Raw genomic sequence first — 25,801 nt, 5'->3', positions numbered from 1 at the left:
CACACAATCCTCTTTGAGGTATACATCTCTTCTGGATCCTGATCCACAAGGCACAGCCCCAGATTCAGTTGTCTTCTTAAAAGTTTTATCTTAGTTGGACAATGGCAGCACATGCCTTTAATCCTAGCACTGGGGAGGCAGAGGCAGGTGGATCTCTGAGTTTCCAGGCCAGCCGGGGCTAGAGAGAAACCCTGTCTTGAAAAGCGTCGTCGTCCGTCCCCCCCCCCCCCCCGCCCGCCCCCCCCCCCCGCCCCCCGCAAAGTTTCATCTTACTGTATGAATGTGTTTGGACATGTAGATCTGTGTGCACTACATGCACACAGTGCCCAAAAGCTAGAAAAGGGCATCGGAGTCCCTGGAATTGGAGTTACAGATGGTTGTTAGCTACCACATGGGTTCTGTGAATTGAACTCTGTTCCTCTGGAAGAGAAGCCAGTGCTCTGCAGAGCCATCTCTCAAGACCTCCCACCCCTGGTCATTCCTTAAGCCTTTCCCACAGTAGCAAAATACTCCCAGGGCCCCAGGCTGGTTCCACAATCAAATAGCTCCCTTCTAAGAATGAGCTCTCACAGCCCCATCAGTCAAGTGTGAAGTCTGCAGCCATTCAGTTCCGTCAGGGTGTAGCCAGTTGTGGGCAGTCAAGGGGTAGGTGGGTGGTCAGGAAAACAGTACTCACTTCGTGTTTCACAACTTTAATAGAATATTCTAACTATTCTGTACAAATCGAAAACACCGTATTCAGTTACAAATGTGTTATCGGGTAAGGCTGAGCACGCTCTATATGGCTGGTCACTGTGGACATGGCTGTCCTGGCTGCCAAAGACCACAACCACACACTCAGAAATGCCATACACACACCAACCACCAACTGGTCACCAAACCCAGGTGTGGCCCTGGTGTGCACAGTGCAAGCTGAAGCTGTGCTCTACAGGCCAGCAATCCCTAGTGAGGGAGGGCTTTGGCCCCCGGCTACAGCCTGGCACCCTCCAGAGGCGACAATAACACGTGGTCTGCATGGCACAGAGCAGCTAGCGGCAGGAGGCAGCGGGGTTTCCTCCATAGACCTCACTCACTCCACTTGATATCACATCCTCCCGGTCAAGTCAGCAACATGGTCTCATAAGGGAGAGGAGGAGGAGGACAGTGAAGTTCGAAGCTACCCCAAGCACAAGTGAATAAATAAGTACAAGGGTGAACCAGACAGCTCTGGCCTCAGAGGTGTGTGCCACAACCCACGCAGCCCTGAAACCAAAACTCAAGTGGGGGGAAAAAAAAAAGAAAAGAAAAGCTCTTAAGGCGAGCACAGCCTCCTCTACAGTGCTTGGGAGATGACTAGGGTACAGCAGCTGGAGCAGCTTCCCACCAAGTTCAGTAGCTGGAAACCATGGGGCCTCTTCAGTAGGGGAGGGCGGCGTGCACAGGTCACCAGGCCCTGCCAATCCCAGGCACAAACCCAGCCTACCCTACGTGGTCTTCAGGCACCAAGGCCACAGGTGCTACAACTAAATCTATTCTGAACGGCAGCCCAGTCTCCACTGTACAAGTTAAGCAAAGTAAGAAGGGAAAGGGGAGAGGGATCATGCACTTGGAAATGGTTAGATGTCACAGCACTGTCAACAAAATTCTGCTTTGGCAGGGACTAGGGCCCCTGCCTGCGGCCTGGGGTCCTGACAGCCGTCCACAAGGCGGCCCCTCAGGGTCGCTGCTTCTCACTGCTGCTTGCACTCCGCTGGCTGGCTGGGTTCTTTCTGCAAGGAGAATACAGGATTTGAAGAAAATAAAATCAGTATCACTCAACAAGTCTCCCCATCCCACAAGAACCAAGATTCAAGGAGCTCATTCCTTCTTACCAAAAAGATGGCTCCTGCAAACAGACTTTAAGAGCTGACATGGAAACAAGCCAGCTCCCCAGGGAAAGTCCTAGAGGTTTGCTCTTCTGTTCTAATACAAAGTCTAACTCAGAATGTGCTAGGCAAAGATCTGCTGGGGGCCACAGAAATAAACCACGCCACGAGAGGCTTTGCTGCTGGTACAGACCACCCTGCCTCTGCCAGCAACCTCCTCTCCCAAGGGCAGCTCTGTCCTTGGATATTCATGCAGGGAAGGTTGTCCTTCCCAGTAAGCTAGTTCTCTCCAGTGACAGAGAAGAACACATAACAGATTCAACTCCAGTAGCTCAGGGTGCAGAAGCAAATGGCTAGGGGCCAGCTCCTATGAAGAGTCACGTCCATCAGTCTCACAAAGCAGGAGTCCAGATCATGCCTGTCTGAGGAGCAAGGCGACTTCAATCTAACCTAACACACAAATCTAGTGCCGTTAAGTAACATTCAGGATCCAGGGAAGCTTTGTATGGAGGCCACTGAAAGCCTGAGAACAACAGACGAGGACCTCAATGCTACCTCAGAGCTAAGACATGTACTCAACTCATCTGCTACCCAGAATCCCTGGGAGCTACAACTAATAGTCACTGTGACTGTGGAGCACGGTGATAAAAGCCTATAATTCCAGGATAAGGCAGGGAAATGCCATGCTCGAGGCCAGCCTGATCCACATACTGAGACTCACCATGTCTCCAAGTAAGAAGAGCTAGTGATGCAGCCCAGTGGTGGAGCATTTGTCTGGCATGACTGAGGTCCTGGGCTTTAACCTCAGCATCCCATCAAAAATCAATTATTTTTAGACCAGGACTATATACTTAGCCCTGGCTGCCCTCAAACTCAGAGATCTGCCTGCCTCAGTCTCTTAAGTGCTTTAAAAAAAAAATTACTTTTTTGTTTTTGAGACAGGGTCTCACTATGCAGTCCTGGCTGTTCTAGAACTCACTATGTAGACCAGCATGGCTTTGAACTCACCTGCCTAGGTCTGTTGAGTGCTAAGATTAAAGACATGTACCACTATGCTCCGTTACTCTTATTTTATGATGTGCATGGGTGTTTTGCCTGCATGTATGTCTGTGTACCATGTACGTTCCTAGTGCCAGCAGAAGTCAGAAGAGGGGGTGGTCAGATTCCCTAGTCTATAGAGTTATTGTGAGCTGCCATGTGGATACTGGAAACTGAACCTCTGGAAGAAAAGCCTGTGCTCATAACTGCTGAGCCATCTTTCCAGCCTCAATAACATAAATTTATTAAAAGCAATTCTGACTATTACTTGGCATGGCTATGGGGAACTAATAAGAAAAGCCTGCATTGCGTGAACATTTAAGGTAACACCGGAAGTATCTATGGTGTAAGATGAGACCTCCCCTCCCCGCAGTCCACCTTGAGACATCACATTTCATGGGCAAAAATATACATACAGTACCAAAACATGCAAGAGAGAACCTTGGCCTGGTCTGACTTCTACTTTTTTCTCAGTTAAAAAAAATTATTTATTTATGTGTGTGTCTATCTGTCTTTATCAGGGTAGGCACTAGATTCCCTATAACTGGAATCACAGATGGTTATAAGCTACTGTGTGGGTGCTGGGAATTGAACCCAGGTCCTCTGCAAGAGCACCCAGTGCTCTTAACAGTTGAGCCATCTCTTAGCCTCTGAACTAACTGATAGAAGAACACAGGGATAATACTGAGCCCTCCAGGTTGGGGCTCCCATCCCTACCTGTGTCTCAGGGGCCTTGTAAGTCAACAAGGAACCCAAGCCCAGAGGTGCTATGCTATTCTTAATTGTCAACTTGACTACATCTGGAATGAACTCAAACCCAAGCTGCTGGGCACTCCTGCGAGGGATTTTCCTTGACTGGATCATTTGAGGTGGGAAGACCCATCTTAAATCTAGGGCACACTTATATAAAGGACATGAAAAAGAAAGCTTTTACTCTTTGTCTGCTTGCCCTCACTCTGGCAAATCTATTGCTTCACTGGCATTAGAGCAAATTTCTTTGGGATACTGACATATACACAAGATCAGCTGAGACATCCAGCCTATGGACCGAAGAAGGGATCAGATTTTTTAACCTTCCGTTGGGAGACAGCCATTGTTGAAATAGTTGGATCACAGACTGTAAACCACATTCTATCAATTATTTTTCTAGAAAAGCCCAATACAGATGCGAATCAAGCAAGAACTATCAGAAGACAGCCAAGGCTAGATCTAGAGGCAGTCAACACCGTGCCCAAGGTTACTGACCCACTGACCTGGAGAGCATCAGGGAAGCAGGGTGTCCCAGGCAAGTACAGCAGGGACAGTAGATAGGAAGGCAAACGATGCACACATGGGAAGGAGTGTGAGCTCCAGGGGCTGGGGTCCGCTCCCACCACAGAGGGAAATAAAAAAGGCAAATGGAACAAGAGGCATTGCAGGTGGAAAACCTGCAGGCAAGGAGTGGGTGCCTCCCCACCACTGCCTCAGAACAGGCATCCTGCACTTTATCCTGTTACTTAAATCAAGTGGCATTTTTGACCACAAGAACCTAACATTTTTGTAAACCAAACTGAGGATGTAAAATCCAAAACACAGACCCCAGCAATGTAGGTGATGAAGCTACTAGGGAGCACGGTCCTTACTAAGGAGCAGAGGAGGCTGTCGGCAAGCCAAGGCAGAGAGGCAGCAGGCTTACACAGGGACACTAACCACAGCTCCAGACCCCAGCCCTGCCAGGCAGTAGACAGCGGTGTCTGTCCACTGGTACTCTGGGGGGTAACAAGCTTTGGAAGGGGATTTTGCAAATGGGACACTTACTGGCTTCGGCCTGTGACATAGTCAGAAACTAAAATGCAAATGAACTGTAACATCTGCCACATCACAAATCTTTTTTTTTTTTTTTTTATTTATTATGTATACATTGTTCTGCCTACATGCATGCTTGCAGGCCAGAAGAGGGCGCCAAATCTCATTTCAGATGGTTGTGAGCCACCATGTGGTTGCTGGGAATTGAACTCAGCACCTCTGGAAGAACAGCACAGTGCTCTTAACCGCTGAGCCATCTCTCCAGCCCACAAATCTTTTTTTTTTAAAGATTTATTTATTATGTATACAGCATGTTTGCCTGCAGGCCAGAAGAAGGTGCCAGATCTCATTACAGATGGTTGTGAGCCACCATGTGGTTGCTGGGAATTGAACTCAAGACCTCTGGAAGAGCAGTCAGTGCTCTTAACCGCTGAGCCATCTCTCCAGCCCCACATCACAAATCTTAATGACAATTTGGTCACTCAATGCTAGCCTGCCTCTCAAGGGAGGGGAGCCAGTACTTATGGTCTGCTGCTCCTGTGGCCTTGATAAACAGGGGACCTTTAACACTGAGTCAACTGCACCTAACTGCTGGAGTGAAGAAGGCTCCAGAGTAAGGCCACCAAGGACAACAGGCCGAGGCTCTGTAGGACTATGCTATCATTCAATTCCTTCACAACAAAAGGCAGGAGCCTACCACCCATGGGATGGGACTGCTGAGTTCTTGTGCTGCCTCCCACTCTTCCTGGCCTTCCTTCTCCTACCACAGCATACATGTGCAAAGCTGTCTGTGAGCACCCCACAGGGAAGGTCTTGCACTGGCAAGGGTCTCTCCTCCCTGCTAGTCGTCTAAGGATGAGGGACACTCTCCAGACTACACAAGGAAGAAAAGGTGCCTCACACCGTGTCCACAACTAGCTCTGTCATCCTCCAACCAATCTTGAGGTGGGACTTTATAGTCCCCACACTGGCAGGGACTCCGTCAATCTGATTTGATCTGTTCACTCGTTTGAATAATGTCTGGTACAGTGTAAAACCCAACAGACCTACACAAACCCAGGCTAACTACAGCCAAAGGGTGTCTGAGCCTGTCACAACGCAGCCAACAGGTACCTCCCCTATCAAGGCTGTGTGCCATCCTGCCAGTTGCTGACCCCCAGAGCCTATTGTTCTGTCACGAGTGACAATGCCCTCCCCTCAAAGTACAGCTCATTGCCTAGTTAACAAAAACCACCAGGCCCTGAAAACAGGAGCTCAGCCTCACTGTTCTGCTGATTTTACCTGGAGGAACCCCAGCTCCTGCACACTGTGATGGACTGCACCTTTCTGTGTCCCAAAAATCAAAGCAATGCAACGAATCAAGTACAGACAGCAGTTTGGAAGTTAGGTATGAACAGATTCCACCTTACCTAGAAATGCATGAATGATTAACACAAAAATTACACCTAAATGGGGAAAAAAATTGAAAGGAACTGTCAGCATGAAAGAAATGAAAAGCACAAAATTATACAGGAGGCAACAGCCACATTCTCATGATACAAAGGGCTTCCAGTAGGGGTAGGAGCAGCATTAGCACAGCGGAGCTGCATTCCTTCCCAAGATCAGAACCTCATTCCCTCTTACAACAAACAACTCCCAGACAACACTGTCTGTACAATTTTTGTGTGCAGATTCCAGTAACCCTTCACTGTGGAAGGTGCAAATGACGACACAGAACCACATCTTGACCCAAGGACAGCAGGACCAGCCCTTGGAATGCCTGTGACAACAGCTCGCCGCTGTGTCCCATTGCTTCCACAGCTTTTTTTAGCTTCTCTCCACACCTAGACAATGCAAGAGGCCAGGTGTCCAAAGGGTTTTCCACTAACCACATGATCACCTAGGTGAGAGGATCTCTTCAAAAACAGGGACGTGAGGAGACAGAAGGGAAACAACAGGAAAAAGAAAAGGGAGGAGAGGGACACACCGGAAGCTAAGTGAGACAAGCACAGCACAGAGGCCAAGGTGCACCAAGATCAAGTGTGCATGTGACAAGCTGCCCTGGTCCCTGCCAAATGCACTGTCACTGTGTCATTCAGTGCCCACAGGGCATGAAAGGGCCCCCCTCCCCAGGCTCACCAGTACAGTCTCTGGGACCCAAGGGTGATCCTCAGAGGAGAGTAGCATCGTGACTGTGGCAGCAGCCCATCTCTCTCTTTTTCCCTCTGGAACTTCACAGTGTGTGCATGCATTCCCTGCAGCACAGCAGCCACAGCACCAAGTCATTGCAATGGTAGCTTTTAGCACACACTCCACTCAGGGAAAACAAGGACAACAGACAGACACTAGTCAGTCAGAGACGCAGAGCACAGGGACACCAGGCAGGGGTGCATTCCAACAGACCCCACACACTGTCAAAACACAAGACAGTATAGCTGCGCTAGAGCAGCTCAGGGCATCCTGTCATCAGGTGCCCACAGCTCCCTAACAAGAGTCTCCTGAGGCCACAGAGAAAAATCCCAAACAACAGATAAAATTGGTAGAGTAGCTTGTCCATTTTTTCTTTATGTTTTCTTTGGTCAATCTTCCTGTTCTGTTCTTAATCACAAGGCATGTGCATGTACACATACAGATGCCTAGGACACTTTTTCTGAATCTTCTCAGCAGATATGAAGTTCTGACCACAATCTAATGTTCTCTTTATTACAGCACACAATCCCCGCCAGGTCCTCTACAGACAAACACGGGTGCTTCTTGCTATAGCATGCATTCCTCTAAGGAAGAGCTGGAAGCCACAGGTGCATGCTCAAGTCTACAGAGCTAGCTGATCAACACCTAGTTGAATCCGACACCCAATGAATGCTTCAGGCACATGAGGCACCCTTCCTCAACTGCAGATTTTTTGGACATATGTATTCCTAGCATCACTGCCTCAAAATGGGCACAGCTTCAAAAGTCCCACTGTGTAGTACTGGTAGGCTCAGGAAGTCCCCAAATAACTAACCTTGGGGTTAACATCAGCATCGTCCTCCTCTTCTCCCTCCTCATCACCTTCCAATTCCTGTATTAAAAGGAACAAAAGTAAAGGGTGCTGACTAGGGATGCAACCAAAGGCATCACTGGACACGTAAAAAGTGACACACAGCTTATTCTACATAACTAACTCAAGCTAATTCTAACAAAAGAAATCAGGGCTAGAGACACACTCAGTGGTAAAAGCACAAACTGCCCTTGTAGAGACTGAATTCAGTTCCTATGCTCACAACCACTGCGAACTTTTGCTTCAGGAGATCTAATGCCTTCTGCACTCATCAGGACCCAGCATGCAAGTGCACATATATGTGCAGACACATGTGCATTTTTTCTTTAAATCTTAGAAAATCTCTTTAAAAATGAAGGTGGGGGGAACCTCGACAGATTTAGCTAAATAGTCTGATCCAGAGGCTCAGTTTCCTGTGGTTTTTACTTTCCACAAGCAAATCACAGCAGAGACCTGCTTTCAGGCCAGTCACTAACAACTACTCTGCATATCTTTTTGTTTTCACAGATAATTCGGAAACATTTCTGAAAATTTAAATATTGCTTATTAAATGGTTACTAAGGACCCCCACCCTCCCAGAGACAAGGTTTCTCTGTGTATCTCTGGCTGTCCTTGAACTTGCTCTGTAGACTAGGCTGACCTCGAACTCACAAAAATCCTCTTGCCTCTGCCTTCCGAGTGCTAGGATTAAAGGCATGTACCACCACCACCCAGCTAAGATACATTTTTATAAGCAACTACAGGGTCAAAATCTATGGGCACCAAAAACAAAACAAATCATTTCAAAATGGCAACCCAAACCAGAGCAAGGCCTTTTGACCTCCTAAATTCAAGCAAAGAAGTCAAAACCACAAAAGGCTGCGGTGAGAACACTGCATACAACTTCTTCCTTACCTCCTCTTCTCCCTCCTCGCCTTCTTCAAACTGCAGGGGAAACAGAAAACAACTTAAATTTCCAGAACCATGATGTAGCCCCAATACCAAGCTATAAGCACCCTGCTATGCTAAAGGTAGCACAAAGCTTGGTGCTGCTGCTACAGAAGCAGTGATGGCTCCCTCCATCCAGGTGTCCGAGAGGCACATGCTGCTGTTGCAGGCCCAGCTCAGTGATGAGGGACTTTCCAGTACCGAAAGCTGCTCAAAGCAAGAATTAAGGATGGGGAGGTGACAAAGAGTTGCTGGCTGGAGACTAACACAGGGGCAACTAGAGTCATTTGGGAAGAGGGACTCTCAACAACTCCATGAGATGTGCCTAGAGGCCAAGTCAGTGGTACATTTTCTTGATTAATGATCGATGTGGGAGGGCCCATCTCACCAAATGTGGGACCACCCCTGGGCTGGTGGTTCTGAGTTATAAATAAGGCCGAGCAAGCCAATTAAGCAGCAATCTTCTATGGTCTCTGCATCAGTTCCTGCTCCAGGCTCCTAACCTTATTTCCCTGGATGACAGACTACAAGCTGTAAGATGAAACAAACCCTTTCTTCCCCACGTTACTTTTGGTCATGTTTCATCACAGCAACAAACACCCTAACTAAGACTAAGGCTAAACTAAGTTAATCAGCTGCCTAGCTACATACGGGAATTTGGGCATTTCATACCCCCCTGGCCCACATACATTGTCATCGTCCTCTATGGCCTCCCCAGTGAAGTAGAGGACAGCCCGTGGCACGATTCGCTCACGGAAAAAGTGCCCAATTTCAAAGTCAGAGGCTAAGGTGAACTCGGAATCTTCATCCTGAGAGGAAAAACCAATACATTAACTCATTTCAGTGGGGTAAAGACATGCTCCGCACCCTCCCCTACCTTCAGCCCTCACTCTGAATCATTTACACTGCTGGGCAATAGTCACCACATTCAAAGCCACTTCAAATGATCTTAAAGCCAATGTTCAAACTACACCATGAAATAACATGAAAGCATAGCAACAGAGAAGATGGGCTGCAGCTCTGTCACTTGTCTGGGTTTCAGGGTAACGGCACTGGGGTCTCTAGCGAGGACTAAAGGACAGGCATAAAAAACCCAATATTCCTCCCCAGGCCCAAGGTATAATGACTTCACTTTAACTACAGAAACTAAAGGAGCAGGAATGGATCAGAAAGAGCAGGTGTCTATTTAGGAAATACTTGAGAGAAAAGCAGGGCTTCAGACAATACATCTTACCAGAGACTCTCCATCTCCAGAGGCTAGAAGAAGAAGAAAAGACAACACACTTATATTACTATGACAATCAATGTCTTAACATCCACACTGAAGGGAACTCAGCTGGCAGACAGCTCTGTCAGACCCCAAAAAGGCACCATGGCACCTTGTGAACATTTTCATAAGCTCTATATATTACTTCAACTAGAGAAGGCTCTGGGTCAAAAAGCCTGAGAGTTTGAAGGATGAGCAGAAGGTAGGTGAATCAGCTGCCCTAGGTTGGCAGTCAGTGAATTGGTGCCACGTAGACTGACCCTGTGCACTATACAAATGCTGAATTGTGCATCCCTATCTGTTATGGAGGGAAAATGTCCAGTCTGCTGGGGCGGTGCAGCTTGTCACCCAAGAATGATGCATTCATGAGGGTCTACACACAAGACCATCAATCAGACTGGTGCTGGCATTCACTAGGCCAAACAGGAGACATGAGCTTCTTAGCACACTCCATGAAGCTAACCATCACCTGACAGATGCACTGGACTTTGACTAGCAATGTGTTGGAGTTAATCTCTCTCTGCTCAACCTGTGGTGCCCAAATTTCTCAAAGGGCTCATGTCATTTGGTGTCACAGTCTGGCAACATTCACTGGTGCAAAGACATAGTGTTGGTTGTATGAGCACCACCCACAAGAGACTGCTGCCATGTAGGCAAGGTACAGGGTCTGAGGGCTAGAATCCTATCTCCCCAGGCACAAGCACCACAGCACTTGCCTAGATCTAGAGATCGATCCCGCACTATGCAGTGTTTCCTTCATCCTCAAATCTACACTCCATCCCCTGCCACTCATCCTTTCCTGTTCACAGCATTTGATCTTGTGCTTTGTGCTGCCTGACTGAAATGCAGGTTGGATTTTTTTTTTTTTTTTTTTTTTTGGAGACAGGGTTTCTCTGCGTAGTTTTGGTGCCTGTCCTGGATCTCACTCTGTAGACCAGGCTGGCCTTGAACTCAGAGATCCGCTTGGCTCTGCCTCCCGAGTGCTGGGATAAAGGCGTGCGCTGCAGGCTGGAAACTCAATGAGTGAATTTCAGAGTTGTGCTTCTGTCAATCACTACCCCTAACATCATGTCTACTTAACAATCCCACTCTCGCTGTTGCTTTAAGAAAATTCCCAGAGAAGCTGACTTTTTTCTCTCTCGCTCTCATCTTTCTTCAAGACAGGGTCTTACTATGTAGCCCTGGCTGTCCTCGAACTCACAGAGATCTGCCGGTTTCTGCCTCCCAAGTGCTGGTATTAAAGGTGTGTGTCACTATGCCCAGTGAGCTGACTCTTGGAGGCAAGGATCCTCTATCTGGGCTCCACATGGGCCAGCCTGATCCAACAAGTCAGTGTCCTCAAAAGGGATTTCCTCACATAGAAAACTTGAGCACTAAGCTTATGGGTGTTCTTATTTACCAAATCAACATACTTTGTATTTTCTGGGTTCAAAGAAATCAGAGAAAATGGCCATTATAACAGTAACACCCAAATGTCCCATGAGGGGCATTGTGGTGGACAAGAGCAGTGAGCTCTGGGACGAAACAAAGCCAGCTGCCTAGATCCTGGAATGGACCCACCTAAGGCCACACACACAACTCTCCATGTGCTGACCTTGGTCACAGAAATGGACATTTATATCATGGAAAGCGACGAAAAAAAATCCTGTCCCCTCATACCCATGCTCTAATACTGAGACAGGGTCTGGCCAAACCCCTTCTCAGGACTACAGAATTACTGTAGGACCGCCAAGACAGGACTCCCAAAATAGACTGAGTAATTATTACAAGGCTCAAGGTCCCATCTTCACTGTACAGCTCAGAAAACTAACAAGAAGTTTCAATGTTATGGTTTTGCTCCCAGACTTTAAAAAATGTAAATCTATGTACTTGTGTTTATCACACAGAAATTCCAAGTAAATTCCTATGCTCTATCAAACTGTATAATACTAAGAAAAGCTGAATTTATAAGAAAAAGAAGCTGGACAAGTGATTCTGAAGCTTTACAACTGTGACTAGTTTAAGCCAGGAAGGGTCCTAGAGACCTGTACCTGCCTCCTGCCTGGGAAGCTGGCCTGTTCCCCTCCATATGCCCAGGAAAGGGATCATCCTCCCAAGGTGCACACTCCTGAGAGCTAAGCCAACGTGGGGAGGGAACGACTTCACACAGCACAGAGGACCCCTGCCCACCTTTCAGGGGGCTGAAGAAGTTGAAGAAGGACTCATTGGGCACTTGTTTGGTGATGGTTCGCACGGTGCCCCGGCCCTTGTGCTTCTGCTTTTTCTTGATGGTTTTGACTGTGACATTTTTCCCCTTCTTCCAGTCAATTGTACACCTGCAGGGACAAGGCAGCTGTTATAGACACTTGCTCCAAGAGAAATCCTACTACTATCCAAGAAGGAAATCACCGCCCTACAGGATTTCTGACACCACTAACCTGCAAACCAAGGCAAAGAACCCAAAGCTCATCTGTATGGCAGCTTACAAAAGCTAGCCTGGTCCCATCATCCCGGAGTAACCAATGCTCAAAAACCTTACAGCTCTGAAATGACAACAGCATTCTTCCACAATGGTCCATAGGGATTCTGAAATGTGTCTTCTGTGCAAGACCCTGTCAAGTGTGCATAATGCTCAAGAGCCCATCACCTGCTATCTCAGCAAACTGAGGATTACCACACTCATCCAGGACATCAGGGGCCAGGCCACTGTCTCACCTTTGGTGGTAGCTGAATGAGGTCTGCTCAGGAGCACTTGGAAAGCCAAAGCCCTCTCTCCCACATGACAGACTGTCCCCAGGAAAAGATATTTCCTATCCCAACCCTAATTACTCCAAGCCTCTGAATCAAATGGGACTTTAATGAAGCCCGTCATTTAGTGACAGTAACAACACTTCTGGCAAGTGTTTTACTTCAACAGTCAATTTCCCAAACAGTGAGACACAGCCACAGGAGTCAACTCTAAGATGCATCTCTACTGAGTGGTCTAGAGACTAACACTAACATGCATCAGGTAGCAAATGCAGGGCCAAATTGCAAAGCTGTCACTGGGCTGTGATCTGCATCAAACTTCACCATTCAACAAATATTTTTGCTCTTAAAGAGTTTAGGGCTTTACTGAGCATGATGGTGGCACAGCCTTTAATCCCAACACACTTGGGAGGCAGAGGCACGTGGAACTCTAAGTTCAGCCTAGTTTACACAGCAAGTTTTAGGCCAGCCAGAGGTACATGAGATCCCATCTCAAATCAATCCAAAAAAGCACTTCAGGATGGGCTAGAGAAATGGCTCAGAAGACCAGGATTTTGCTCCCCAGCACCCACATGGCAGCCCACAACCATCTTTAACTCCAATTTCAGAGTTTCAGTATCTTCCAACCTCAATGGGCACTGCATGCATGCAGTACAGATACACATACAGACACAACACCCATACACACTAAGTAAAAATAAATGTAAATCTTAAAAAAGCTTGGGACTGAGGACACAATCCAGTGGCAGAGCACTTGGTCTGATGTGGACAAGGTCCTGGACCACAGTGCCTCAAAAATGGACAAGCCAGGTGGTGATGGTACATGCCTTTAATCCCAGTGCTTGGGAGGCAGAGGCAAGTGGATCTCTATAAGTTTGAGTTTGAAGCCAGCCTGGTCTACAAAGTGAGTTCTAGACAGCCAAGGATGCTATACAAAAACAAAACAAAAAACAAACAAAAAACCCCCCCCAAAAAAACCCTTCAATTATGTTGTCTAGAGAATTCAAAATCTGGCCCCACTCAAACAGAAACTGAGCACAGGTTTGCATGCCTGAACTTTAAGACATGACATACTTTCCAGCTTTGACCAAGTCCACATTACAGCTTCCCAACTAAAAGCTACTGCACATAAACCCAGCAGGGCTTTTAAGTGCAGACTTTTTAATCTATATTTTTAAAAAAAATATTGCTGGGTGGTGGCGGCACATGATTTTAATCTCTTTGAAGCAGGGTATCGTGGAACCTGGGGCTCATGCTTTCTTGACTAAGTTGGAAGCCCACAAGTCCCAGTAATCTTTCTGTCCCCTGCCCTCTCAAAGCTGGGGTTATAGACTTAGGCAGAATGCCTAGTTTGTTATGAGTGCTGGGGTCTGAATTCTGATCCTCTGATTGCACAGCCATCTCTCTCCAGCCCCTAAGACTCTTTTATATATCATTACCATTTTCTATCTTTTTGTTGTAGACAAATCTCGCTCTACAACCTAGACTGGCCTTAAACACATACACTCCTACACCTGACTCTTCATTTTAAAATTTCAAAAGTATTACTACCTTCGTTTTAGAAAGACATGTTCTTACCCATCACAGTCCACAATTTCAGGACCTTCAAAAGAAAACGGGTCAGCCTTGTCTGGTTCTGATTTCATCTTGTATGTTTTCGTCAGGACAGGATTGGTGAAGTAGTCGTTGGGTTCAAAATGAAACTCTAGCACAAAAGACTGAAGCAAAGATACAGAGTAAGAACTACCTAACATCTGCAACAAGAGCTTAAGGAAACACCTCACAGCTCATCTCATGGGCTATAGATCTGCCTACTGAAATCAGCACTGACAGCCCCACCCTTCTCCCTCTCTGTATGAAATCTAGATCATATTCTGTGCCTTGAAAATAGGACCCTTCATAGGAGGTGGAGAGGACAGAGTCAACTGCTCCCTTGAAGCTGCACAGTACTCAGGGAGCACATGAGGAGACAATACTTGCAGAAAAATAGGTACACCAAAGCCACATGGCAGCAAGAAAAAAAAAAAAAAAACCCAGACAATTCACAAATATACAAACAAAAAATAAAACAAGCAAAACTGGGAATGATGGTGCACACCTTTAATGCCAGCATTTGGAGGCAGAGACAGGCGGATCTCTGAGTTCAAGGCTAGCCAGGACAGCTAGGCCTACACAGAGAAACCCTGTCTCAAAAAACAGAAACAACAACAAAACAAAAAAAAAAAATAAGCAAGCAAGGTGTACTTTTCTGGGGCAAAATGTACCAAAAAAATAAACCAAAACAACAACAAAACTAGGACTGACTAGTGCTCTAAGTCATAGAACTGTTCACATACCAAAAAATTACTGTGCCGTACCTATCACAGCTTGACTTTGGGAATTCATACCACTGGACGAAGCAAGGTGTTGAGTGCGTTTACCCTCAACTTATTCATAAAGAGAAACAGACCCACCTTCTCTGACCCCAAGCCAGCTATCAAGACACAGAGGGTTCACAAGTGCTTGCTCCTGAACTGGAGCACAAACAGACACTTTCCCAGATGGAAAAGACCATGTGACAGGCCCAGACTCTGGAGGGAGGAACCCCTGGAAGAGGAAGTTCGGCCTTCTCACTGTGTTCACTCTACCCAGAATTCAAACAAGAAACAACTACCAGAAGGGGAGAGATCTGTGCCATGCTCGCTCTACAATGGCCTGGTTTATGTTTAGAACATTCTGCATAATGATTTCTTGTTACTACCTTTTTTTTTGGGGGGGGGGGGGGGGACACGACACACAGTCCACCCTAGCTTAGCTGATCTCATGCTCACAGCAACCCTCTTGCCTCAGCAGGGAGTACAACCCTGACTAACAAGCAGAGTAAGACAAGATATTGGCTGAGAATGGAAGAAAATGGGCCTAAGAAATCAAACAGGCTTCTAGGAAGAAAAAAGAAAATCTAATCTATCTGAAAGTAGGTGGGCTCATGCTTTTATAGTCTCAGCACCCGGAAGGCTGAAGCAGAGGGTCTGTCATGATTTTCAGCCCTGCCTGAGATACAGTGTGAATAGGCTATCTCTAAAAACAAACAAATGAAAACCAGCCAGCCAAGGTGGCATATGCCTGTAATCCCAGGACATGGACAGCAGAGACAAGAGGCAGCCACAAATTTGAAGCCAGCTTTGTCAATATTCTGGGTTAGCACAGGTTACACAGCATGACCCTATCTCAAAATAATAAAAGGACTCATAAGAAGGCAAAAGTGTAACAACTGAGTTTGGATGGACTGAAAGTAAAAAAACATGGAGGACCTCCAACTGCCTGTTCAGGAAAGACAGATCAGGCAGCACAGCCAGAGCCTTAGGTGGGAACGGAGCTTCTGTGACCACATGAGTTAAGAGGACAGCCCCCGACCAAGACAGGCAGCAAGCATGCTGAGCTCCCACTATCCATGGCCCTATCTTCAGAGCGACAGTCAAATGTTACCTCTCACAAATGTGTACAGTTGCCCCTGAGGGACTGCTGATAAAGAAAAATCCCACCCACACTGGCCTATCGGCAGGGCCTGGGGTAGAGATGAGAAGACAGAGACCTCTTGGTCCTTCTCAAGATCTCTTGCCTAGCCCCTCACAGAATGTGTGTCTCCAAGACCTGAAACTGAAAGCCACCAGCCAGCCAGTCAGTCATGTGTCACTGGGAATACTGTCGCACTGGAATGGAACCCGCCAATCACAGCAAGACTGACAGGTTACGAACAGTGCTCCCGAGTAGAGGGTCAGACTCAGCAAGCAAGAGCCCTGCACATCCTAGGTTAAGTCCATCTTCCCAGAGGCCAGACCATCCTTCATGTTTGAAGCTATTTCAAGGTAGTTTTCAGTCACATCTACAATGGTTATTTTAGGCTAAACCCAGCAGGTTACTCTCCTCAGTATCTAGACTTCTGTACCACTGTTGCTCATGTTTATATGCTCTTCCCATTCTTTTAAGAAGGGATCTCACTGTGCTGTGATTCAGGAGGGTCCTGACTTCCTACATTCAAGTAATACATCTCCCTCCCAGGATTATAAACTCATGCCACCACACCTTGCTACCTCCATGTGATACTTGGGAAAAGTATGATATACTGATCATCTCCACCAAACAAGAAAATCCAGCAACTAAATCGGAGGCTGACCAGGTGATAACCACAGCCTAGCAGTCACCAGCCTGTATTCAGCTAACTGCTCGGCCTTGGGAAAGGATATGGTCTGTGTTATTAGTCAAATGTCTAGCTCACATTGCCAACTGCAGCACCAAGAGAAGTCTGATGTCTGATAAGCAGGCATGCTTAGGGCTGACCAACTTTGAGTGACAAGAATCAGGAAGGAGCTTGGTCAATACTCACCATAGGCTGCCCGGGGTCTGAAAACTTGACTTTAATATCTTGCAGGTGTTTCAAGATCGGTTCATCATATTCCTAACAGAGAGAGAACCTTGAACAACAGCCCACAACTCATGGCAGTCACAGCTGAATGTGTCCCAGATGCTGGGCACTTTTCCCTATTGGAATTGTCTTTGTCCAGAAAGCAATGCAAATCTGTTCATTATGTATCTCTGGTGGAAGAGATGCAAAGAATCAACTGCCACCTGTCTCTGGAGTGGCACCATGGCTACCACCAATGCTGGCTGCAGGGAAGCCCCATGCTCTCCTGCTACTACTTGACACTGCAGTTGGCACAGTGCCACCAAGACTCCTGGCCCCCAGCATCTCAGATGACAAAGCAAAAAGGCTTGGTGTCAGAAGAGATGGCTCAAGTTAGTTGTGGGTCTTCCTGAACAATATCCACCAGGGACAATAAATATCCCAAATCTGCATATGCCACTTCTATAAGATCATAGACTATGTCAAAGTCTAGCATACAGGAGCCAACAACTTGCATGGCTCTATGCTTTCACAATGACTATTGCTTAGACCTGTACTGTAAAGACCTGTGCTATACAAGTCTAAGCAATAGTCATTGTGAAAGCACGAGAAAAAGCTAAAGGAATAAAAAGAGTTGGATTCTCAAAATGACACACTAGTGACAGGTGTAGATTGTTAATTTCTTCATCCAAATATCGGCATTGAGTCCCAGAGTTTAAGGTTGGAAAGCTCTAAGAAGTAAGCCCACTAAAGGCTACCTTCCAATTTTAAGTTCTTTTGACATGACAGAATAAAACAAAACCAGGAAGAAGACACCTAGTAGGTATTCAAAGGGGAAAAAAAATCCAAAGACAATTCTGGAAGCAGGCTACACCAAAAGCAGTCACATCTCTGATGCTGACGGAGGGAGCACAGAGCTCTCCAACAATATGCCCAACGCCCTATGCACCTGATCTGAGCGCCTAGCAGCCTATCATGCATCTACTGGCACATCAAATAAGAACCAATATGGAGGTGTGAGAATCTCCCCAGGCTCCCTGCTTTCACACAGGAAGAACTATGAACAAGGTCTTAAAGATGCAGTGCTGGACTCTGCAGGAGGTGCAGGAGACTGTCCCTCAAGCTCTTGGTGTGAACAGAACTGTCAGCCTTGCCAAGAACTGCAAAAGAGAATGAAGCCTCTCCAGCAAAGACCATCCCCCTACGGCTCAGGGTTGTTATCCAAATGCCAGCTCCCAGGAGACTTTTCATTCTTCTAAAAGGACCTCCCAGAACCCAGGTAAAGAGTACGTGAGTAATAAGGCAGTCCTTCAACATACTACAGAAGTTGTGTATCACCCCAATCTTTCCCCACTTGTACCCACTAGACAGAAGCTCCTCACCTGCACCAGCTCGCTAAGCATATCTACATTTCTGAAGATGGTGAACCAGAACTCAGGGATGCCTTTGGGGTTCAGTTCTTCTGCTGTAGCTGCTTCTTTCTCTGCTATAACTACTTTATTCTTCATATCTCCCTACAAAACATTCAAAATACAATTGAAAACATATTTATGCACAGCTCAAGGTCTTACTGAAAGATATTATTTGAGGGTCCATCACACATTTCCTTTTCCTTCCGTGTGTCTCCAAACCATGGAGTTGGAAAAGGCATTCATGGCACTGTGTCCACATGTAATTTCACAATGAAATGTCCCATCAAGGGGAGAAAACTGAGAAGGTGGCAAATTGCCATTGGACTTGTGGAAGAATGTCCAGTCTGGCTTGGAGAGCTGCCTGTCATCATACACTGAATAATACAATAGCTTCCATCATACACACACACAGTCATATCCATTACCATTAAGGTGGAGAAACCCTAGTTTAGGCCAGGTGTGGTAGTACACAGCTGTATCCCAGCACTTGAGAGGCAGAGGCATGAAGACTACAATAAATTTGAGGGCAGCCTTGTCTACATAGCAAGTTCCAGTCCAGGAATACACATATACAAGGCTATATAATGAGATCCTGTCTCAAAAAAAAAAAAAAAAAAAGAGAAAGAAAGAAAGAAAAAAAGAAAATCTGTTTGCTGCAGCAGCACTGTAATCAGCAAACTGTTTGGCAACTTGGGCACGCAGTTCCCAGGAGACAGAGCACATAAGGGTAGACATACTGGGCAAACACCAGCATTGTGACCAGAAGGGCCACACAGCACCATGGAAGAGAGACTTGTAACACAGCCTCAGGAAGAAGGCAGATTAAAGGAAGTTGAACCAAGTGAATTCTGAATGCTTGTCAAAAAGCCTGTTATGATAGAGCAAAATGCAGAGACTGTCAAACCATCAAAATGGGCTTTTTGTGGGTCATAAGGAACAAATTAATGCAGAACACAGCTTCAATCAAATTCTGCCTATGTTTAAAAGAATATCTCTTGCTGGTGTGTGGTGTTATGCCATTTCTGAGTGAGGTCAACCTTGTCTACACAGTGAGTTCCATGTCAGGCAGGGCTACAAAACAAAATAAAACCAAAGGACTTTATACATAGCCACAAAAATTAAACATACTTAAAAAAAGATCCCTAAGAGATAATTCTACTGAACCAAGCTACCTGTTATCTAAACACAAAATTAGGCTGACAGGGGCTTGGGTGTGACTCAGTTGTGGAAAACTTGCCTTTTGCTTGTGAACCTCTGGGCTACATCCCTAGTACCTTTAAAAAAAGCAAACAAACCAGGATAGAAGTTAAAGTTAACTTTGTACCATGCTGGAACTTTCCATGGCATTTGAATGAGACTGTCACAGAAAATAAATAGGACTGACAGAGTGAACCATTAAGGAGTTAAGGAGAAATTTGGAGCTAGGAAAATCCCCAGGAACTCACAAGGATGTCCCCAGGTAAGACTGATAGCAATGGTGGACAGGGTGCTTGAGCTAGCCTTCCCCTGCACTCAGACTGGGGACTACCCTAATTGTCATCATAGAACCTACATCCAGTGACTGATGGAAGCAGATGCAGAGACCCACAGCCGAGCACTGGGCCAAGCTCCTGGAGTTCAGTTGAAGAGTGGGAGGAGGAATTATTAGGAGCAAGGAGGGGTCAGGATCATGATGGGAAAAATCACAGCAATAGCTGATCCAAGCTAGGGGGAGCTCACACACTCCGGACTGACAGCTGGGGAGCTGCATGGGACTGCACTAGGCCCTCTGAACGTGGTTATAGTGGTGTGGCTTGATGTGTTTGTGGGTCCCCTGGCAATGCAACCAGGACTTATCCCAGGTACATGAACTGGCTTTTTAGAGCCCATTCCCTATAGTGTGATGCCCTTACTCAGCCTTGATGCAAGGGGAAGGGGCTTGGTCCTGCCCCAATTTGGTATGCCAGCCTGTGCTGACTACCCAAGGGAGGACTTACCCCCTATGAGGAGGGGATGGAGGTGGGATAGGGGGAGGAGGGAATGGACGTGGGATGGGAGGAGGTGGCAGGGAGAGCGGGAGAAGGGGAAGGAGAGGGAACAGGGGTTGGTATGTGATATGAAAAACAATTTAAATTAAAAAAAAAAAAAGAAAAAGAGGGAGAAAAATAAAAGAAATAACACTAGAAAAAAGAAAAAAAATGAATAGGCCATCATGATGCTGGTCACCTACTCACCTGCTGGTCTAGAGACAGAGTGAGGCTGAGCAGCCTGAGGTCTCCAGATAACCCCTTTCCACATGTGCCTACTTCCCACTGAGGAGGAACATATAGTTCTTATCCATGCTAACTGCCACCTCCTCTGGGCTCAGACTTTCACTGGTGTTACAGTTAGTTTTGTTCTGGAGATAGGGTCTCACTATGTAGACCAGGCTGGCCTGGAACTCAGAGATCTATCTGCCTGTCTCTCTAGTACTGGAGTAAGAAGCATGTTCCACCATGTCTGACACATTACAATCAATTTTTGCCTGCCTAACCTATATTTCAATCCCGTGCTGCATAAACCACTGAGAAGGGGCCACAACTCATTTGTGATAACCAACAGCACTACCTCAGATGCCAGGGTGTCACCATGGACCCATGGACCCAGTGGAAATAAAGGGAACTACTGCCGGCCTGCTCTACAAAGCTTTGCGAACAGTAACCATGAGTAGGAGAACAAGGCCTCAAGTTCACCTTCCAATACCACAAAAATAACTAGGATTAAACAACACTCCCCAACAGAAACTCACAGCCAACTTTTCTTCTTCCTCATTCTCACTGTGCCACGCTGACTCTGCATCTGTGGGCTCCACGTCACCAGTGATGAATTCTCTTCTCTGCATTAAAAGCCAAGAGTCCATCAGCACTTTAGGCTCTCTGCAAACTCAAAAGCTAAGATGTTTACACAGGCCTCTGAAAAGACAGTCAAAGTCCCTGGGTGGTACAGTGTCTCACCCCACAGGAGTGACCACATGAGGCAAGCACGTCAAAGGCACACACCTTGTCAAAAAGAGGCTGGTACAAGGCTGCATACTTCCTCTCCAAGTCGTGAACTTCCTCGTAGAACTTGGCTTCTATGTGTGCACACCTTACCTGGAGCTGTTTCAGAGCATTAATTCTCCTTTTGACGGCTTTGGGTAAACTACAAGAGAACAGCAAATAAAACACCTAGTGCCAGCAAACCAGCACACACAAACACCCTGACTATAAAGAGCTGCTAAAACCCTGCATGCAAACAAGCCAAGAAGAAAGAATGAACTGCTTGTTAAGCCAGGCGGTGCACGCCTTTAATTCCAGCAGAAGCAGGTAGATCTCTGTGAGCTCAAGGCCAGCCTGGTCTAAGTTCCAGGACAGCCAGGGATACATAGAAAGACCATAAAAAAAAAGAAAGAGAAAAGGACAAGGGACTAAGAGAGGAGGGTGGAAAAGACACAAACCGCCAGAGGGGAAAACAGGCTCAATCTCATATCAAAAGCAGAAATGGGGGATCAATTTGTAAAATTGCTCCTTTGTCCCAAATTGGTGATGAAAACAGACCAAATGAAGCTGGGCCCAATTACAATCCCACCACGTGGAAGGCCACAGCAGTAAGAGTAGCAGTATAAGGCTATTCTGGGCTACACAGAGACCAAGGAGAAGAGTGTAATTCACAGGTAGAGTACTAACCTAACATGCAGATAGTCCTTGGTTCAATTCCCAGCAAAACACACACATACATACACATATACATACAGACACACACACACACACATACACACACACACACACACACACACACACACACACACACACACCACACATACAGTGGGAGCTGGGCATGATGCTATGCACCTATAATCTTAACACTTGAGAAGTTGATGTAGAAGATGAGGTATTCAAGGATAGCCTTGGCTCTAGTGAATTCCAGTCCAGCCTGGGCTATACAAGATTCTGTCTCTCAAAAAAATAAAGACTGGGGCTGGAGAGATGGCTCAACGGTTATGAGAACTTGCTGCCCCACAGAAGACCCGAGTTCAATTCCTAGCACCCAGTTTGAGTTGCTTAGAACCACCCAGAACTTCAGCTCTAGGGATATCTGATGCCTCTGGCTTCCATGGTCATCTGCACTCAAATGTGCGTGCACACACATACACACTCGTAATTTAAAACAAAAAATCCACCAAAAAGACGGCTCGGTGGGTGAAGGCACTTGCTGACAAGCGTAATAATCTGAGTTAAGTCACTGAGAATCACAAGATGGAAGGAGGAAATCAACTCCTTCAAACTGTCCTCTGACCTCTACATGAGCACAATAGATGAAATAATAAACAGCAAACATAAAACCCCCAGGTGAGGACCAGACACAGGCAAGCTGACAGGCACAGGGGCCCTGATGTTGGCTGTCTGAAAATGCACGGACACATGAAGTCTGTAGACACCCACACACAATTTTCTATAATCACAACAGCTAAGAGTTTCTTTGCCTCTGTTCCAGAGTTTAATTTTTTTGTTTGTATGAGTATTCCTAAAATCAAAAGAAAAAAACATGCCAGGCAGTGGTGGTGCATGTCTTTAATCCCAGCACTCGGGAGGCAGAGGCAGGCAGATCTTAAGTTCTGAGGCCAGCCTGGTCTAGAGAGTGAGTTCTAGGACAGCCAGGGCAACACAGAGAAATCATGTCTTGAAAAAACAAAAAAAGAAAAAGGAAAAAGGAAAAAAATTAACCTATAAAATTGTTTAAAACCCCCAAAAATAGTGTCCCCAGGTAAAACTTGTTCACAGCAAACCTGAATGCAGGGTACACATAAGCACCCAGTGCTGGCCCAAGCACCATTTAAGGCCAACACAGATGTGAGGCTGTGCTCATAAGCTGTCACCACCCTGTGTTCCATCCCAGTGAACAAATGACACTCCATATGCACACTTACAAAAGCCATCATCATTCTCAACTCCCTCACTACACCCTACCACCTACTCTACAAACAACTGCATATTAGGTACCTGTGCATTAGAGGCTGGAATCAACCCAGTACGAGAAAAGCAAAATAGGACAAAGACAAACTATACCCACGAGGAAATGTGCAGTGTCTCCTCCAGTTTTAACAGCTAAGCCCTGGAGACTGAGGTGGCTCATCTCTTCCAGCACACAGACAGGGAGGCCCTGAGAAGTGCTGCTCAGAGTGGATATCTCATTTCTACTGTACAACACAACCACAACATGGGCCTCCTAACAAGGGTAAAGGTATGGGTGTCCAGCAGCCAGCCAGCACTCTATCAGCACTAGCTTACTAGCTGAGTTCTCTAAGAGCCACAAGGTGGCACTGTGCATCACCAAGCAGACGAGATGAGCTGGCTGATGCTGAGTAACGAACACCACACTTGTTCCTACTGAGGCATGGAGATATTTGTTCTGTCACTTGACATCTCACTGGCAATGTACTCACGTTTCTATGTAGCTAGAAGGAGTGTGAGAGACGTTATCAAGACGTTCCTGCAAAGCTGCCAGCACTTGTGGGTTCTGCATCACCTGGTCTGTGAGCTTTTCTATGAGTTGAAAATGAGACCAGAGTTATTTAGCAGCAAGAACTCAAACACCAATATGGATCTCGGGCTTGTCACCCCACCTACTCAAGAGGCTGAGCAGGGAAATGCCATGCCAAGACCTTATCTCAAAATAAAAAACCACAAGAGAGCTGGGGATGTAACTCAATAGTGGAATGATAACCTAGCACATGAAGCCCTGGGGCTCAATCCCTACCACCCCAAATTTGTTTTAGAAGTACACATTCCCAGTCAGGTGTAGTGGTGCACACCTTTAATCCAAGCACTTGAGAGGGGCAGGTGGATCTCTGAGTTTGAGGCCAGCCTGGACTACAAAGTCAATTTTAGGGCAGCCAGAACTACACAGAGAAACCCTGTCTCAAAACAACAACAACAAAACAACAAAAAACAAAAAACATCTGTAGTTCTTTAGGCCAATATTCACTTTAAAAAAAGAAGCTTGTAGGCCGGGCACACGCCTTTAACCCCAGCACTTGGGAAGCAGAGGCGGGAGATCTCTTGTGAATTCAAGGCCAACCTGATCTACAAAGTGAGTTCCAGGACAGCCAGGGCTGTTACACAAACAAAAAAGAGGCTTGTGTAAAGTCTGGATATGGAGAAGACGACTCCAGAGCCCCAGACCACATTTGCTTCTTTAAAAAAATTAAATAAATAAAACCCCAACAAATGTCTACTTAGTTTTGCTTAGCTAATTTCTAGAAATAGTAAAGTACTTGTTTAGAGACTCCTATCTTTTTTTTTGGTTTTTCGAGACAGGGTTTCTCTGTGTAGCTTTGCGCCTTTCCTGGAACTCACTCTGTAGCCCAGGCTGGCCTCGAACTCACAGAGATCCGCCTGGCTCTGCCTCCCGAGTGCTGGGATTAAAGGCGTGCGCCACCACCGCCCGGCGAGACTCCTATCTTAAAAGTATCTTTGTTAATCATCAAGTGGGTGGTGGGTGATAGTCAGAGGCTTCTGCCTGTAGCCAGATAAATCCTAAGCCCCGATCTGAGATCACTACCAACTTCAGGGGTCTACCTCTGGTTACACGTTGCTCCCCAGTCCCATTGGTGTTTGGAAGACAGGGACAGGGACAAGATTAGCTCCGAGAGTGAAACAGCATCCACCCACTTCTCAGTTCGAAGAGATGGCTCTCTCCCCAGTTTTCTTTCTTTCTGGAAAGCCCTTTCCCAAAAAAACCCACCTCCTACAAAAAGTACTTTGACCACCTTGCTTCTGATGGCTCACATGCCTTTGTACTAAACTTGTAACACTGAGTTGATATTCAGAACCTGTTCCCCAAGTAAATGAGGAGACACCAAGAGAATAACTGTCCTTCACTCAGTGATGGAGTTGATCGATTTCCCTCTCATATAGTCCAGGCCAACCTGGAACTTGAGACCCTCCTGCTTGGACTCCCAAGCAGGGATTACATCACAGTCCCACACCCAGCTCGGATACAGGTTAAAATCTTTTGCATTTTATGATTATTCTTCTGTGTATGCGTTTAATCAGACATGCAATGTGCATGAGAACAGGTGTACATGCTCCATAGTTTGTGTGTGGAGGTCAAGGGATCATTTCTGGGATTTGGTTCTTGCCTCCCAGTGGGTTCTGGGGATCAAACTCAGGGTGCCATGTCTGCACGACGAGCAATGCTACAAGCTGAGCCACCTTGCTAACCCATCACATATAGATTTCTTCATGGGGAGAGAGAGTGCATGTGAATTTATTGACACAATGACACATCTAGGTTTGGCTTCAAAATAAGAGAGAGGGAAGTTGAGGGTGCAAGTCTGATTAACATTCTGATGCCCAGATTATGCAAAGCCCAGCACAGGAGCAGAGTTGTGTTGTTCTCTTT

At 46.4% G+C, this 25,801-nt stretch overlaps 1 protein-coding gene and 1 non-coding gene across 3 annotated transcripts in view; both read right to left on the bottom strand.

The window, feature by feature from the left end:
- Nucleotides 1-676: 676 nt before the first annotated feature.
- Nap1l4 (nucleosome assembly protein 1 like 4) overlaps nt 677-25,801 on the bottom strand; it is a 36,068-nt gene continuing 10,943 nt past the window's right edge. Inside the window, exons 4-16 of one of the 2 annotated variants that reach the window (XM_052761959.1) lie at nt 23,841-23,940; nt 21,418-21,559; nt 21,168-21,254; nt 18,371-18,502; nt 16,971-17,042; nt 14,186-14,325; nt 12,050-12,195; nt 9,848-9,870; nt 9,303-9,422; nt 8,581-8,610; nt 7,651-7,707; nt 6,077-6,112; nt 677-1,748 (exon numbers count right to left, since the gene is read on the bottom strand). In XM_052761959.1, coding sequence (XP_052617919.1) covers nt 6,107-6,112; nt 7,651-7,707; nt 8,581-8,610; nt 9,303-9,422; nt 9,848-9,870; nt 12,050-12,195; nt 14,186-14,325; nt 16,971-17,042; nt 18,371-18,502; nt 21,168-21,254; nt 21,418-21,559; nt 23,841-23,940 — 1,055 coding nt within the window. In that variant the 3' untranslated portion in view covers nt 677-1,748; nt 6,077-6,106. The remainder of the gene's footprint in view (nt 1,749-6,076; nt 6,113-7,650; nt 7,708-8,580; nt 8,611-9,302; nt 9,423-9,847; nt 9,871-12,049; nt 12,196-14,185; nt 14,326-16,970; nt 17,043-18,370; nt 18,503-21,167; nt 21,255-21,417; nt 21,560-23,840; nt 23,941-25,801) is intronic. The other variant, XM_052761958.1, reaches the window with a different exon arrangement.
- Nucleotides 16,223-16,349, bottom strand: LOC128095843 (small nucleolar RNA SNORA54). Its single transcript, XR_008213441.1, has one exon. It is a non-coding gene; the product is annotated as a small nucleolar RNA SNORA54 (small nucleolar RNA).

The sequence above is a fragment of the Peromyscus californicus genome, unplaced genomic scaffold, assembly GCF_007827085.1.
Source record: "Peromyscus californicus insignis strain IS unplaced genomic scaffold, ASM782708v3 Scaffold_4__1_contigs__length_199733344, whole genome shotgun sequence".
Classification (NCBI taxonomy): domain Eukaryota; kingdom Metazoa; phylum Chordata; class Mammalia; order Rodentia; family Cricetidae; genus Peromyscus; species Peromyscus californicus.
Note: the sequence above shows the minus strand (reverse complement) of the source record. Positions and strands in the feature narration are given on the sequence as shown.